The sequence below is a fragment of the Pecten maximus genome, chromosome 15 (assembly GCF_902652985.1).
Source record: "Pecten maximus chromosome 15, xPecMax1.1, whole genome shotgun sequence".
Classification (NCBI taxonomy): Eukaryota; Metazoa; Mollusca; class Bivalvia; order Pectinida; family Pectinidae; genus Pecten; species Pecten maximus.
In genome coordinates, this window is record NC_047029.1 from 18,490,829 (window position 1) to 18,508,452 (window position 17,624).

General features: G+C 35.4%; 1 protein-coding gene across 1 annotated transcript; it reads right to left on the minus strand.

The window, feature by feature from the left end:
- Positions 1-342: 342 nt before the first annotated feature.
- LOC117343102 (26S proteasome non-ATPase regulatory subunit 11-like) lies at positions 343-17,482 on the minus strand. Its single transcript, XM_033905411.1, is given in 13 exon segments — positions 343-1,631; positions 2,001-2,052; positions 3,674-3,709; positions 7,335-7,460; positions 7,987-8,110; positions 8,522-8,666; positions 9,285-9,351; positions 9,781-9,908; positions 10,826-10,883; positions 12,478-12,549; positions 14,299-14,423; positions 15,522-15,623; positions 17,380-17,482. Coding segments are annotated over 13 exon segments (1,257 nt in total). The 5' UTR covers positions 17,459-17,482; the 3' UTR covers positions 343-1,488.
- Between the last annotated feature and the right edge of the window lie 142 nt (positions 17,483-17,624).

Consider the following 17,624-nt stretch of genomic DNA (forward strand, 5'->3'; position numbering starts at 1 on the left):
CTGTGATCTCCATATGGGTCAAGGCCATTTTCTTGTTTTAAGTTTTATAACTTTGTTAAGTGTCATCCCAGAAACTAACCATTTAAACATCTCGATTGCAAGCCTTTTCAAAAGTTTGACCCCTGTGAACATCAAGGTCAAGGTCATGTCTTTTCACAAATTTTGTTGAGGGTCATCTGAGGAACATATCAGCTGACCCTCACAACTTTTGGCCGTTTGGATTTTGAGAAGAAGTCATTTAAAGGTTGACACCAGACATACAAATGACGCACCACAGCATAAGCTCACTTGGCCCTTGGGGCCAGGTATGGGGCCAGGTGAGATCAGAAAACAACGCTTTACTGAAAATTCATACCTATTTATTTTTCAGATATGCTAGACAATGATGTTGACAACTTTTTTACAATCAAAGACTTGGATAATAAATCACAAATGATTTTCATGAAAAAATCTCTCCATAGAACTCTCACATCAATATAGTACTTTGAATTCCTAACTCTTAGAAAAGGTATGCATTCTCATATCACATTCATGCAACCTTACTCCAATGGGTCCTTTTCATGAAACTAAACAAGCATATCCCATAATGATAATGATATCCTACCCCAAAGATCATTGTTAAATAAATTCTGCTACAGTAGCTTGTTTAAATATGATAAAAAGAAAATCCTTTTTGGCCCAACAAGATAGAAATGATTTATGATACATGTTCTTACTCAAGCTTTGATGGAATCAGAGCTAAATGCAAAGAATAACCAACCTTAAACTGTAAGGGTTGGTCCCTAAAAATCACTTCAAATCAAGCAACAGATTTATTTCAGAAAGAAACAATCAAAAGGTTAGCAGATTATGCGAACAGAATTTTTCATTCATAAGAAAATTTGGTAAATTATTTTTTGAAAGTTGATATAACACGATTTACCAACTTTATGTTAAGAGAATTGATGAAATGTCTTCTGTTGTAACATTGTTCTAAATCTAACATACAAATACAGTTAATTAGCACTATATCTGTACTGGTAGCGTTTCAATAAAATGAAATTTTCAAAGTGACAATTTACTAAATGTTATGTATATGTATAAATAACAGGAGGTCCATGGGCCTTAACAGTCATCCTACTGGTCAGATGACAGTTATTCCCGTGATACAAAAGTGCTTTGAATTGCCGATACTAAAATGTAAATGTACTGTAACAGCACATCAAAGATGTTCATTTTTAACCATGTTTGGTCTGAACACAATACATTAGTTTTTAACTGTACTGTGAAATAAAAATATCTTTAAGAAAAATATTTAAATGTACCATGGCAACAGAATTTCCACCAGTATCTGAGGGTATTCACCAACACAGAACCTACAGACGATCAGTCAATATCAATTCTGTAGAGGTCCACAATGGTACTAATAGTTATTTCGCATCTGCCGAATTTCACAGAATATTTGATGTAAATGTCACGGAAACAAATATGACTAAACATTGATCTGTACTAAGTCAGCTTCTTGGCCTTGTTATACAGAGCATCAACCACTTTCCCCATATTTTGTATCGTCTCCAATGATGTTTCATAGGTCTTGTCCACGGGTGTCTCGTCAAATACTACCAGCACTCCTGCACCTTGGTCCAAAATACCTGCACAGATGACAAGACATTTTTATGCTATAAACCATCAATTATCATGTTCATATTTTTATGTTAAGAACAACAGACAAATTACATACATTAACCAGCTGTCTTACTTTTAATGCATTTAATTAAGAAACAAAAATCTAGGATGAAATAGTGATTTGTTTCTTTATTAAAAGCAAATTGAAATTGTCTGAAAAAGATTTAAATGTGTGCAGAAATATTAATGTAGTTTGTGTATATTAACTATATAAAAGAATGACCATTCTGTATTTAATTTAATGATAGGCATATTGCCGTTTATTGAAATAAAAATTTGGTATGAGAACATTTATCAATTACAAGCTTCAAACAACATATCAGTTTTAATGTTACCATGGAATTTTTTATCCAGGATCATCTGTGAAAGCTTCTTCTCTATCGTATCCTGCAGAAAGGAAAAAGCAAACAGAAATAAGTATTTATACAGATATGATTCCCAAATGTTTCCAATTTTTTTTTTTTTTTTTTTTAAAGTTTCATCAATATTCGTCCACAGCAAAGCAATACAGAATTTATGGAATGCTCTGAAGCTTCTTAAGATTTTGACTTTACATCCAATAATGCTTTCCAAAGACAAGAGGCCCATGGGCCTTAACGGTCACTTGAGATTTGAAATATTTCAGTTAATTTAATTGACCCGTTTTGGCCCCACCCATCATCCCCTGGGGGTCAGTCAGGGCCAACATGTTAACCAAATAAGATTGAATTCCATTACAAATCCAACAAATTATAGTCTAAAATGTGATTTCCCTATATAAACTATAGTAAAGTTTACCCCCTCCCCAGGGGCAAACTTGAGACCCCTGGGTCATGAAATTCACAATTTTGGTAAAGTACTTTAAAACCCTTCCATCTATGAAGAGTGTTTGATTCCATCATATCTGAGAGTAGAAAAGAAGAGTTTTGAAATTTCAGTCAATTTGACCCTTTTTAGCCCCATCTATCAGCCCCTGGCGGTCAGTCAGGGCCAACATGTGCATACCATCAACCTGCCATCACAAGCTGACAATGTTAACCAAGTTAGAATTAATTCCAATAGGAATCAAACAAATTATAGTAAAAAATGTGATTTCCCTATATAAACTATAGTAAAGTTTACTCCCTCCCCAGGGGCAAACTTGAGACCCCTGGGTCATGAAATTCACAATTTTGGTAAAGCAACTTAAAACCCTTCCATCTATGAAGAGTGTTTGATTCCATCATATCTGAGAGTAGAGAAGAAGATTTTTGAAATTTCAGTCAATTTGACCCTTTTTAGCCCCGCCCATCAGCCCCTGGCGGTCAGTCAGGGCCAACATGTGCATACCATCAACCTGCCATCACAAGCTGATAATGTTAACCAAGTTAGAATTAATTCCAATAGGAATCAAACAAATTATAGTCAAAAATGTGATTTCCCAATATAAACTATAGTAAAGTTTACCCCCTCCCCAGGGGCAAATGTGAGACCCCTGGGTCATGAAATTCACAATTTTTGTAAAGCACCTTAAGACTCTTCCATCTATTACTCAGGCCCCTAGGGGATGGGGACCATATAATTCACAATTTTGGTTGACCTTTAGCCATAGAAGCTTCCTGCTAAATTTCCTTGAATTTGGTTTATGGGTTTTGGAGAAGAAGTCGAAAATGTAAATTGTTTATGGACGGACGACGCACGACAGACGACGGACAAAAGGCGATTAGAATAGGTCACTTGAGACTTTGTCTCAGGTGATCTAATTAAACCACACAATTTCATTCCGTTGAGAATGATATATAACGACCAAATTCTATACTGGACCATCAATGCTATACTGGACCATCAATGCTATACTGGACCATCAATGCTATACTGGACCATCAATGCTAACATAAATCTCTGCATGCTGTAAACATATGACAGGTGTTGTGTTGACAAATACAAGGTCTTATATATAGATACAAATGTACTTAGCAATATCGTTTTTAGAATATGGTCAATGTTCTTTTTACCAATACCACTATTCCTGTCCAACACTAGTACTTACCACTGGTAGCTTGATCAAGTTGGCAACATGCTGAACCTGAAAACAGAACAATAAAGTCATTATAAATACATTTACACATCCAATAAATGCATTCTTAAAACAACTTAAGTCCTATATATAGTCATTAGGGTGTTTAAATGGTTCTCTTGTGCATTTCATGAAGAAATGTCAAGACATATACTATTTTGTTAAGGATACTTGTGGGATTCAGAATAAGAGGCCCAACAGGCCTGTATCACTCACCTGCTTCTAAAGCAACTTTGAAGTTGATCTAGGTCATTGATGCAGATACTAAGCTGATTACCACTTTATTCAATTATCAAGAGTAGCTAGCCTAGGTGTATTCATTTAAATCAATTTTGTAGCCCTTCACTCCAGCATATTATTGGGCCCAATATCAGGTCTCTTTGTCTCCTGGTCATTAAGAGATCAGTGTTTAAATACTTTAACACATTTGTCTCCTGTGACCTTGAATGAGGTCAAGATCATTCATTGGAACAAACTTGGTAGCCCTTCAGGCAAGCATGTTACATGCCTTCTATCAGGTATCTGGGCTCTTGGTTAAGAAGTCATTTAAAGATTTTAGCCTGTTTGACCCCTGTTGACCATGAATATATGTAAAGGGCATTAATTTAAACAAACTTGGTAGTCCTTTACACCAGAAAATTCTGATTAAAATACAGAACATCATGATATACTACGTTATGAAGACCGGACGGTGGCCAGTAACAGGTCATGTTCAGTTGACCTCAATGGTTATGTCTTGTTTATGCATGTTCTGCAGTGTGTGCAAATTTAATTATCAATTGAAACAGTGTTGAAAATCTTAATTAGCCTCCAATATATTTGTTATTTTGCTTCTTGATTTCCTTCTTGAATTTTGTCCAGTACATCTATGAACAAGAGGCCCATGGGGCCTGTATCGCTCACCTGGTTGAATTAGACCAAATGTCAAAATAATGTTCATATTCAATTTGTTTTATTTGTAAATCTCAAACAATGCTATATATGGTTATAGTGTGGGAATCGGAACTGCTATAAAGATTAATGAAGTCCAGACTATCTAAGGTCTGAAAGTCCTCAAGAATTGTTTTTAGAACATGCATTCATCACTTTATTACTAGTAGCAATTTAAAGGAATTACCTCTATTTCCCCTATTGGGCCCCGCCCCTTTGGCCCCTTTGGGGTCAGAGTCACCATTTATGCAAAATCTGTTCCCCTTCCTCCAAGGATGCTTCTGACCAAATTGGGTTCAAATCCATTCATAACTTAATAACTAGTAGTGATTTAAAGGAATTACTTCTATTTCCCATATTGGGCCCCTCGGGGGTCAGAGTCACCATTTATGCAAAATCTGTTCCCCTCCCCCCAAGGATGTTTCTGACCAAATTGGGTTCAAATCCATTCATAACTTTATGACTAGTAGCGATTCAAAGGAATTACCTCTATTTCCTGTATTGGGCCCCGCCCCTTTGGCCCCTTTGGGGTCAGAGCCACCATTTATGCAAAATCTGTTCCCCTTCTGCCAAGGATGTTTCTGACCAAATTGGGTTAAATCCATTCATAACTTTATGACTAGTAGCGATTTAAAGGAATTACCTCTATTTCCCCTATTGGGCCCCGCCCCTTTGGCCCCTTTGGGGTCAGAGTCACCATTTATGCAAAATCTGTTCCCCTTCCCCGAAGGATGTTTCTGACCAAATTGGGTTCAAATCCATTCATAACTTTATGACTAGTAGCGATTTAAAGGAATTACCTCTATTTCCCCTATTGGGCTTCGCTCCTTTGGCCCCTCGAGGGTAGGTCACCATTTATGCAAAATCTGTTCCCCTTCCCCCAAGGACATTTCTGACTAAATTTGGTTCAAATCCATTCATAACTTTATGACTAGTAGCGATTCAGAGGAATTACCTCTATTTCCCCTATTGGGCCCCGCCCCTTTGGCCCCTCGGGGGTCAGAGTCACCATTTATGCAAAATCTGTTCCCCTTCCCCCAAGGATGTTTCAGACCAAATTGGGTTCAAATCCATTCATAACTTTATGACTAGTAGCGATTTAAAGGAATTACCTCTATTTCCCCTATTGGGCCCCGCCCCTTTGGCCCCTCGGGGGTCAGAGTCACCATTTATGCAAAATCTGTTCCCTTTCCCCCAAGGATGTTTCAGACCAAATTGGGTTCAAATCCATTCATAACTTTATGACTAGTAGCGATTTAAAGGAATTACCTCTATTTCCCCTATTGGGCCCCGCCCCTTTGGCCCCTCGGGGGTCAGAGTCACCATTTATGCAAAATCTGTTCCCCTTCCCCCAAGGATGTTTCAGACCAAATTGGGTTCAAATCCATTCATAACTTTATGACTAGTAGCGATTTAAAGGAATTACCTCTATTTCCCCTATTGGGCCCCGCCCCTTTGGCCCCTCGGGGGTCAGAGTCACCATTTATGCAAAATCTGTTCCCCTTCTGCCAAGGATGTTTCTGGCCAAATTTGGTCAAAATCCAGTTAGAACTTTTTGACTAGTAGCGATTTGAAGCAAATGTTGACGGACGACGGACGGACGGACGGACGACGGACGCTGCGCTATGACATTAGCTCACCGGACCTTCGGTCCAGGTGAGCTAAAAATCCACAAACTACCTTTACTTTGTTCACTAGTTAATAATGAGACATATATTCAGGCAATTTCATCATATATAAATTAATAAAAGAATTAACCTATTAATTATATTGTTTAAAAATTTATAATTACTGATCATTGCTTTAGAGGGGAAACAGATTCTGGCAAATTTTGCCAGTTGAGTTATGATTAGTTGCTTGAAAGGTCATCTGAACATGACCCCTTACCGGCCACCGTCAGATCTTCATAATGATGATCTGTATTTTAATCCGATTGGCATATGACAGGCCCAATATTAGGTATCTGGGCCTCTTGGTTATTAAAAGAATTCATTTGAAGATTTTAGCCTCCTTGACCCCCTGTGACATTGAATGTAGGTCAATGTCATTCATCTGAAAAAAATTTTGTATTCCTACACTCCACCATGCTACAAGCCCAATATCAGGTCTTTTGATCTCTTGGTTTTTGAGAAGTTGAAGCTGGGCAGACGGAAGTCGCACCATGGCTTAACCTCATTTGCCCTTTGGGCAGGTGAGCTAATAATGACAAATGTGTCCAAAACTGCAAAAGTGTTTTAACCCTCACCTTTCACTACAACGTCAATGTTTAATTTTCTTTCTTTTTTTTGATGAATACCAATGATCAGAGTTACTAAAGAAGTTACCATCTCATTAAACACAACTTGATATCATGAGTATAATGCCTACCAAGTCTCAAAGAAATGGAATGTAGGATATAAGGACAAAAACTAACACCAAAATAAGTAAAAGAGAATAACTTTTGCAAAAAATGGTAAAATCAAAATGCCTCTGAGGGAACACAACTGTATACCATGATTATATAGCCTACCCAGATTCAAGGAATTCAGTTGAAAAATGTAGGAGATCTCCAAAACAAAAATCAAATGCTGAAATAAACAAAGGGCAATAACTTTTGCAAAAAAAAACCCTTTGATGGAAACAAAACATCATGATTACAATGCACACTTATAATGCACAAAAAGGCTTTCTCTTCTTCTGTTGTCAGTAATAGTTGGTATCATACCTGAACTTTAGAGAAAGGTTCTATAATTCTACAGAGATTCTGTTCTAGTAGGTTGTCATACAGAGTCTTCAAATGGGCATTTACAATTGGATCATCTTCCAGCTGTGGCTTGAATGTTCCTAATGTCTGCAAGAGAAACATATTTTACCAGTCATATATCTAAGGGCTATTTGTGACAAAGCCCCCCCCCCCCCCCCCCACACACACACACACTTTGTTATACAGAAGAAAAGAAAAGTAAAATATTAAGGGTGTTACATTTCTGACAAAGAGTAATGATGACAGATTAAAAACAGAAATAGGCTGTTGTTATATTTTTATACAACAGCAAAAGTTCCATACTTTATGCTATTACTACCCTTTAAAACTTTGAGCTACCTTTTTTTTAATCTTTTAAATTCAAAGTGAATAAATAATTAGTGGCATCCCGATACAATTCTTTCAAACTCCACCTCTATATTTGGTTTGTAATTTAAGCTTCCTGTCTTATTATGCTGTTATTATTTTTTTTAATTTGTTGGTGTTGATAAGATCATATTTCTATACCATGAACGCCATTTTATGCATTTTTGTGAGAAACAGTGCAAAAAAATAAATTACTTAGTGAAGACAACTTTCAATGTATGTTGTATAAAGATATGGTGACACCTACTTTCTGGAACTCTGCAAGAGAGCGTTTATGACTGGCTGTGGCTATACTCTTCATCGCCTCCACCTCCGGACCACTATACTTCAGTGCCAACTTTCCACTAACAATGGCCTGTACTTCATCAGCTCTGTAACAAAAGCCAGACAACTGGTAAACATTGCCATGATGAAGTTTGTAGGTGTCACATATCAAATGTTGTTTTCATAGTAACTGTATAGAATTGGACTTCAAAAAAGTCCAGCATGATAACTACAGAAAACTAACAAAAAATGTCTTCAAAATATGCAACAAGATTATTCCTGATTGGAAAGTCTTAATGTTAGAAAGTAACAATTCTGAAATTATAACTTCAGCTACAAGTTCTTTCTCAGTCATTGATTAAAAGCATCGGTACGTAACTACAACAAATACGCAGACATTTCTAACTCAACGTAAAATTTCCAGTAATATTTGATATATTTTGCAAAATATTTCCTGAAACTTTTTGTAATTTAGCTGATCATTCTTCAGCTCTGACAATAAGATCTGTTAAACTTACGTATTCAGCATAATCTTACACATGAGCATGTATTTAAGAGCTACCACAGCTTTGGGACTGTCGATAGAGTCGTATCCCTCAAACGCCTCGTAGAAATAGGAGTAGGCTGTTTTGAAATCTTTCTCATCAGCAGCATGAAGAATACCTGAAATAATAAACAACATTTAATTATATTGTTCTCTCCATGACACATAAATTTTGATAATCACAACTTACCAGAAGCCCATTAGGCGTGTATTCTTTAAATGTATCAAATTACTTTTTTTTTTCTTTTTTCTTTTTTTTATATTTATATATATTTAGTGGGCTTTCAGATTAAAAATTAATTGTATCATACTACATAATTAGCAGATAAAGAAGACAATTCACACCACACATTTGCTATAGATTACTAGATTCAAAGATTCAAAATATTTGAAGATTTTGCTGCAGCAGCTACAACTTTTCATTCCCTTTTCAAATTTGTAAACCGGTATTCATCATGATACACCTATGATAAATACCTATCATATTTTTATCAAAATGAAATTTAGTTTTTGACAACTGATACAAAGATACTTTTCTTTGCTAATACAGCCACACTTTTCCCCAGCAAGCCATTCTTTTTCCCAGCATGACTAGATTTTTGAAGTCTGCATCCACCATTTTTTAGCAGGAACCGGCTGGATCAGTGAATTTATACTGATTGGCAGATTACATGGAAAGGATGATACTTAAACATTAAGGAAGTGTGAAGTTGTACTGACTGGACAGCACAGCCTACCTGACTGCATGTCGAGGGCAGCTTGGAGCTTAGGTGGACAGTAGATACCATTGGCAGTTGTTCTCCCCTGACGTCAAGGCAGCTCTGAAGCAAAACCATTTAATTTATCTTAAAATTTTCACAAGACTTTACCAGCAATCCATACAATCCATAACAAAAAGGGTACTTCTTATCTTAGAATTACAGTTAGTACTTTAAAAGTGTTTGAAAACTAATAATAATTAGAAACTAAAAAACAAGGAATTGGGTAGGAAATTTTCAGAAGTAATTTGGGGAATTTGACTAATAGTTATGGAATAGTTTCTTTTGGGAATGTGGTTGATTGTCTGCACCAAATAGTCCCAAGAAAAAGTCATGTTAACTTAAGTGTCAATATGCTAAATGCTGTTCCATTTACAAAAGATAGGAATATAGATTGTTATCTTAAAGGTTATTGTATTTGATAGATTGTTACACTTTATTACAAACTTATTTTCCCTGTAGTAATGTATAACACAGGAAGATTGGATTACCTGGCTTTTGGCAGATTGGACAGAGAGTGATAAGTCCTACTCTCTAACAACTGCACCTCCACCAATAACGCTTTGTCATCCAATTTCTTCAGCTCTTTTAGTAACTGGGATGCTGTATAAACAACAAAGATTCCAGAACATTTGTTAGCATTTTTACTGAACTTAAACGGATAGACATAGGAGGGCTTGTTTACAGTATCGGCAGGTACTAGTAGATTCATTACATATGTATATGATCCATGAAACATGGGTTCCTGCACTTTTGAACAAAATTTTCATTTCTCGTAACAATACCTTTTTTGAATATTTTTTCCTGGATTGTTATGAGCTTTGCATTGATATGAAAGTAAAGTAACTTACTGTATAAGTAATAAAATGGATTTTTTTCCTGTCTGAATTATTCATGGCTTGCATTAAACCCTTCTATTTGTCCCTGTTTATAATACCTAATAACTTAACTGTCTAATGCTTGACTTTATTGTTTCCTGTAGCAATTCAAAATCTTAGACAAATTGAATATAAAAACTAAAACTTATGCAGACTACAATCTATAATTAAAATTTTGTAAAAGAGAAATAACTAACTATCTTCTTGAAGGTTTAGATTTTTTTTTTCTCTTATTTTTTTTTTTTTTTTTATAATGGGAATTTGTGATAATGTTTTTTTTCTATGATACATTCATGTAGAAAACTAATTTAGTTGTTAAATTTCCAGAGAATGATATTTCATGGTACATGTAATTCCAGTTGGACTAGTCTATGGGTAACCAACGCCTTGTAAACACTTTGCAGTAAATACATCTATACATTGTGTGCACATGAAATATTTGTTGGGAATTTATTTCGGCACTTTATCTAATGACTGTAAATATAGCAAATTCCAATCCCTGAGAATATTACTAATGCCATTTGTATACAGTAATTTTCACCTCACCATGTCTGGATACCAAACTTACACAGCTTTCATACAGGGTACATGTACAAATCAGAATCAATATGAAAAGTTCAAGGAATAATTGTAACTACATACCCAATAGTAGTGCTTCTTGATAAGCTTTAGTGTCAATGTACAAAGATATAAGTCTAGACTGGAAAAAAAGAAGTAGATCAAATTTCATAATAATGTATAAGTAACATAAGACAATAATAAAGATAAATTTAATAGTATAGAGACAAATAATCACAACCAATGAAAGTTTGGATATACAGTGGAACTTCGTTAACTCGAACTCGGATAACCCGAATACCCCGCTTAACTCGAAGTACCTCGCCGGTCCCGGCCGAATTCTCTCTTTAACTTAGTAAAATAAACTCGGATAATTCGAATTCGGATAACTCGAAAAACTCGGATAATACGAAGTAAAAATTTGGTCCCAACAATAAAAATCCTACTTGAAATGTTCGAATAACTCGAAGTATAAGTTTCGTCGATCGGTGGCAAACGCCGACATTTTTTAAGAGCTAAATTCCGTTTGTAATACTGAACATATCGGCACTACTAACCTACATGCTATTATAAGTGTTTCATAAATTCATAAAAGAAATTGTCGGTTGAATCTTATAACAACAAGTCTTGGTGATAAAAAGTACTGCTTTACTTACATCAGGTAATTTCCCAAGGCGGTCGCCGATATCAGTACACACGATAGTCAACAACTCATCTACCCGTTCGCTCAAGCGGAACTAATCTCTGACACACCGGTAGATCTACCCGGCTGATGTTTTTACAGGTGTAGAAATGACACAGTCACCGGCGCCTATTAAATCTTTAAACTGCTGAAACAATAGCGTTATTACTGCCGAGGTGTTCAGAGTACAACTGTAACGGTCAGTGCTGTCTATAAATCGGGTAAAACGCCAACTCAGTTACAGTAACATTTTATACGCACATGCGCAGCCCAACTTCCGGTGCTAATACACATGGAAATGGCGTGGTTATCAATAAAAAGTAAGTAGGCCGATCAAACAGTATTTTATATATGTCCAATAAAAGGTAATGGTTCTGTTACGTTTTGTATGCAATCTGTGTTAAACTTAAACGGTTATTTGTTTTGACATTAATAACTTGTTATTTTGTCGAATTCCGTTTTATCGTTTACCTTTTGTAAACATGACTTGCACATCAGATCGTTATTGAAGTGACTAAGTGAAAGAAACTTTATCGTGACTGTATATCGGCAAAACTACACCAAATTACAAGTGACATAACGAAACATTACATATATATTTACATGTATTGACCAGTCTTCACACTAAACTGATGAGCGACAGAGCGAAGTTATAATGATTATATAATGTTGACAAATATTGACCAAACTTTTCACCAAAAACGATAACTCGCTTAATTCGAACACTCGGATAACTCGAAGTTTTTTCGTGGTCCCGTCGACTTCGAGTTAACGAAGTTCCACTGTAGTCAGTTTTCATCTTTCATCGTTAAAATCTATTCAAATAATCTATTTTGTCTTTCATTTACAATGATTTATTTTCATCTCATTTCAGACTTTTATCAATTGGTAACAAAAATCTTTGTCTATAAATTGTCTATAAAAACACAGACAAGAGATAGATTCTCTAAATGACTTGTATTATATCAATTACTTGTATTATATCAGATTAAAGTAGGGAAATCACAAAGAAAAAATTTCTCACATTCAATACCTGTCACAGAAACATTCTTACCTCCAGCGCCTGTCGTAGAAATGTTCTTTTCTCATCTTTTGCCCAGTTTATACATTCTTTGCATAATTCAACCTGTTGTGAAGTAAAAATTATTAACAAGTCAGGAAACAACTCCAGCAGAAGTCCAATTAACTCTAGATGATATTCTGTAAATGAAGGCTGTTTTGAGATGTTGAGATAAAGTTTGACTTACACTTTTTGAGCAATGGATGCAATTGTATATGAAAATAAAACTTTAAAGATAAATGTTGACACCAGCGCTGCTGCTGCCGCCAGCGTCGTTGCAACCAGAGTCTTGCTTCTTGACTTGGTCTCAGGCGAGACAAAAAACCTAGTTTGTTGATGTCATTGAGTTTTTCCTATATTATTCCCAGAGTCCATATTAACCTGTATTAATTTCCACTAAATCTACCAACACTGTATTTTTGCGCCTACTCTTAAGGATGACTATTAAAGACTGCTTGTCTATATAACCTTAGTAAAAACTATTTAAAAAATAAAAAGATTTCCCTATCTACCTACCTATTTTTTTCCTAGCATGTTAGCGGAAACACATGTATTATTATTTTAAGCCTCACCAGGATTAAGTGATACATTCCTATAAAAAAGCAAATTGTTCAACCTGATAATATAGTGGACTCTTAACCAGACTTGTCAAATCTGGATTTTTGCTTAAACCCGTCATATCATTTACTCCTGAAAAAATTCTAAATAATCGTTCTATAGTAGTTTACCACACCACCAACAGAGGGCGATCTGATGATGGTGGGCATAAAAATAACATGAGTACCATCATTGGTTCAAAGCTTGACTTGCATTTGTATACGTATTTCACTATATCTCAAATTAACATGAGGGCACGACTTAATTAACTAACTGGAAATTAAACTGCAATAAGTGTACAGTCTAAAACTTATAGAAATACGAAATGACTTTCGTGAAAACTGGAGCACATCCATTTTTTTGTCCGATTGTTGCAGTCGAATAACCGAAAAATACGGCTTTTCAAACCCAATTAACGATTTTTTTTAAACATGATTTAAGAGAAAATGGTTTTGGTTTTTGAATTTTTATCCAAATAAATGAGATGCTGTACACTGATAATGTATAAGCAAATATATCAAAATGTAAAATGGACAAAGTATATATTAGATTTTGCATTATAGTCAGCATTGAAGTTATCATTACTATGAAACAGAAACAATTTGACTCCAGGACATAATAGTTTACTCCAACAGAAACCCCGTAAACCAAATATTAGAACCTTGGTATAATTATAAAGGGGTTAGTGATGCCTTTCAACACTTGCACCAAAAGCTTAACATTTTGATTTTAGAAACCTGGACACTGATGCTGATGTCAAGGTGACACCATAAGTTCCCCCCTCTCCACGAGGTGAACTGAAAAGATTGCTGATATCTTCCTATTTGGATTCATTGAAAAAAGATAACAGAAAACTTTATCTTTAAGATGAAGGCGTTTTCTATTCTAAATATAGCCAAAGACCTTTTCAAGCAAATGTTGTGAATTAAAATGGTTAATTGTCCATGTTGTCTCAGTTGACAATATAATAAAGCAATAACAAATGTGACAGCTGTGTTATATCTTTTGTACCTATTTTGCCTTATAAAATATATCCTATTTATCTGATACAGTCTATTATGGATTCATTATTACAGATATCTAACACCACTATATTACAATTAAATAGTACATATCATGATATTTAAGCAGACTCTCTAGAATACAAAGCTCTCTACAAACCATCCAAATTATACAGTCCCAATGGAGTTTAGACTGTATTCACTATTCAGTATTTACCTCCTTCCCTGTGCCAGCTTCCATGTCCAAGAACAGATCAACTAGACCTCGCACCAACTTGGCCGCCTTTGCCTTACTTACAAGGCCAAGGAATGGTCGTGTAAATTTGACCAAACCAGCAAGTTCTGAAAGGATATTGCAGGAGTTAATTACATTTTAATTACAAAAGGATATTGCAGGAGTTAATTACATTTTAATTACAAAAGGATATTGCAGGAGTTAATTACATTTTAATTACAACTACACTAGCCTCTTTTTAAGGATCTATATAATAGAAAAATAAGAACAAGAGGCGCAATTGGCCTGTATTGATCACATGTCTTATCAACTTGCAAATTGATTCAAGCATAAGAGAAGGTTAGATTTATACATTTAAACCAATTTTGTAGCCTTTCATTCCAGTATATTGCTTGCCCAATATTACTAAGGTCTCTGGGTATTTTGATTATTGAGAAGCCATGTTTTAAAAATTTGATATCTGTGACCCTAAAGGTTGGTTAAGGTCATTCATTTGAACTGATTTAATAGTCCTTCACCCCAGCATGCTACCAACCAAATATCAGGTCTATGAGCTCCTTGGTTTTTGAGAAGTCATTTAAAGATTTCAGTATTGTTAACCCCTGTGACCTTGAATGTGGGTCAAGGTCATTCATTTAAAAAAACTTGGTAGCCCTTAATACAATCATTCTACATGCCCAATATGAGGTCTCTTGGCCTCTTGGTTATTAAAAGAAGCTGCTTGAAAGATTTTATCATATTTCGACCCCCTGTGACCTTGAAAGTAGGTCAAGGTCATTGATTTGAACAAATTTTGTAGCCCTTCATCTTTAGCACAATATCATGACCCTGGGTCTCTTGGTTGTTGAGAAGAAGTTGAAAATGTAAACTGTTTACAACACACGATAGACAATGGCAGGCAAAATGCAATTGTAATGTAGGATATTTGCTACTAAAGTTTAGGGAGGGCTTATTTGTGAAGTTTTTTAGCTTAATATTTTTAAATTGGTGATTCTGCAAAAATGAAGAAAGGGACTCATTTTTGGTCAGAAGCTTATATAATTATTTTAGGATAAACATGATATAGTATTTATTAAGTTTAAATATAACTTATGTAGTAAATTACTAAATATACATGTAAAGCATGTACAGTTGATGCCAAAGCAAAAAGTTAGAGGCTATGCATATATATATATATACATAAATTGATAATTTAATGTCATTACCTTCAGCTTGCTTGGTTTCAGCTAACAATGATCCTAGTTCAAGAATTGCCTGTTCCTTTACTCTTAATACATCTTCACTGTTGGTATCCATGTCTCTTTTTACTAAAATACAAAACAATTCATTGTTCCCCGGTTTTGAAAGTGACTTGTTCCTTAAACTCATCAGTATTTGTGCCAACCAAAGTGGAAAGAAGGCAACTGTGAGGCTTGCTATAATTATAAGTGTCAATACGATGTGTGGTTTGTGTGAAAAATGATTTGTTTCTGCAGTAACTGTTTGAAAATGCACCCAGGCACATGTTGCTCACTTTCATCATGTCTTAGAGAGTCGGAAATTAGATGTTAACATCAGACAGATATAAAAACAAGAGGCCCGAGATGGCATGTATCGCTCACCTAGTTGAATTCGACCAAAAGTCAAAATATGTTAATGTTCAATTTGTTAATAGCTTTATTTGTTGATGTTAAACATGTACAATGCTTTATATGATTAAGGATTGGGGGTTCCCAATGGTTTCATTTCTAATCAAAATCATCACCCAGATCCAAGGATGTGCTTTAATTTTATTAATATCAAAGTGCAGAAGTGTTATCAATATAAAATATATCACAATTTGCTGTCAAAGTGTTTGTATTTTGAGTATGAAAGTAAAACACACCGCAGGGAAGATCGGCGGAATTTCCAATTTTCGAAAAGTCCCTGTGGGGTTTTCGAAAATGCAGATAAATGACAACAATGTGCATGATAAACAAGACTATATCCTATAAGCATGAACGTTTTTGGATAATGTAGTAACTTTTGTAGTGGCCTATAAGCCACATAAAACGATGTGCTTTTTGAGTGCGTTTAAAATTACGATGTTTTGGTCTGACGTAATGGCGGCTTAATTACAAAACTAGGTCATGTCAATAGGACCCAATGGATTTTCGAAATATGGATTAATGACAACAATGTGCATAATCATCAAGACTATATCCCATAAGTATGTTAGTTTTTGGATAATGAAGTAACTTTTTGTAGTATGTGGCCTACATAAAACGATGTGCTTTTTGAGTGCGTTTAAAATTACGATGTTTTGGTCTGACGTAATGGTGGATTAACCAGAACATATCAAATAAGTTCCAGTATATCGATACACACATGCGCAAAGCCCAATTTACCTGTGCTCGCGTGTGTTTGATAGGGGACAAGGTGCTCTCGATAAGGGATGCAATTAAGTGATCACGATTAAAGGGAGCCACCACTTGTACGGGAAATTAGCGATGCTTCTTATCTCTCTATATATGTCTCTGCTAAAGGTAGATTGGCGTCAGAACAAAAAAAAAGCCAGAGACCTTCAGCTAGCTGAAGTAATATGTAAGGTATAGGTCCTGGTGTTGTGTCATGCCAGATTTTATTGTGTTCGCACCAAAATCGATATCTTAGCAACACCAAATTGTGTCGGAGAATTCCAAGTTTTCATATAGCAGTGCGCTCTGGCCCTACTCCATACATGGCGGCAGGGCTAGAGGAAACTCGGGCTAGGTCCTCACCTACTACTTGTTTACATTTTGTCCTAGCCAAATTACCTAGATAGCCTGATTTGCCGGTGCTCCCAGGTCTGATAACAATTAGGTAATCTGGATAAAATCATTTGATATGACAGTCAATTACGTTACTTTGGTAATGGATAAAATGCTTTCATTTAAATATACTTATGAGCCATACAACGATTTTGCCGGCATGTGTGATTCAGCGAATTTGATAAAGCATGGGAAACCTGAGAAGTTGTTTTCAGTTCAAGTATATGGAACTTGGAGATAAAAGGACACTGACGGAGTAGAGTCGAGCAGAATATTCAAGAAAACTTATACTGACCGAGACTATTAAGTATATCAATCGCTCCATTCTTGTTTGTGGTACGGAGGGCCACAGCTCTTTCAAGTTCGGCCGCCATCTTGAATCAAGCTCTTTCACAAATTACCTCCCTTAGTTATAGTGTATTCCATAAACGGAAGGATGTTGTATATTATTCGTTTTTATTATTTTTACCATATATATACTTTTATACAGTCATGGATGGTAAGCAAAGTATCCAGTGCCTTGTTTTGTTTATTTTGGTT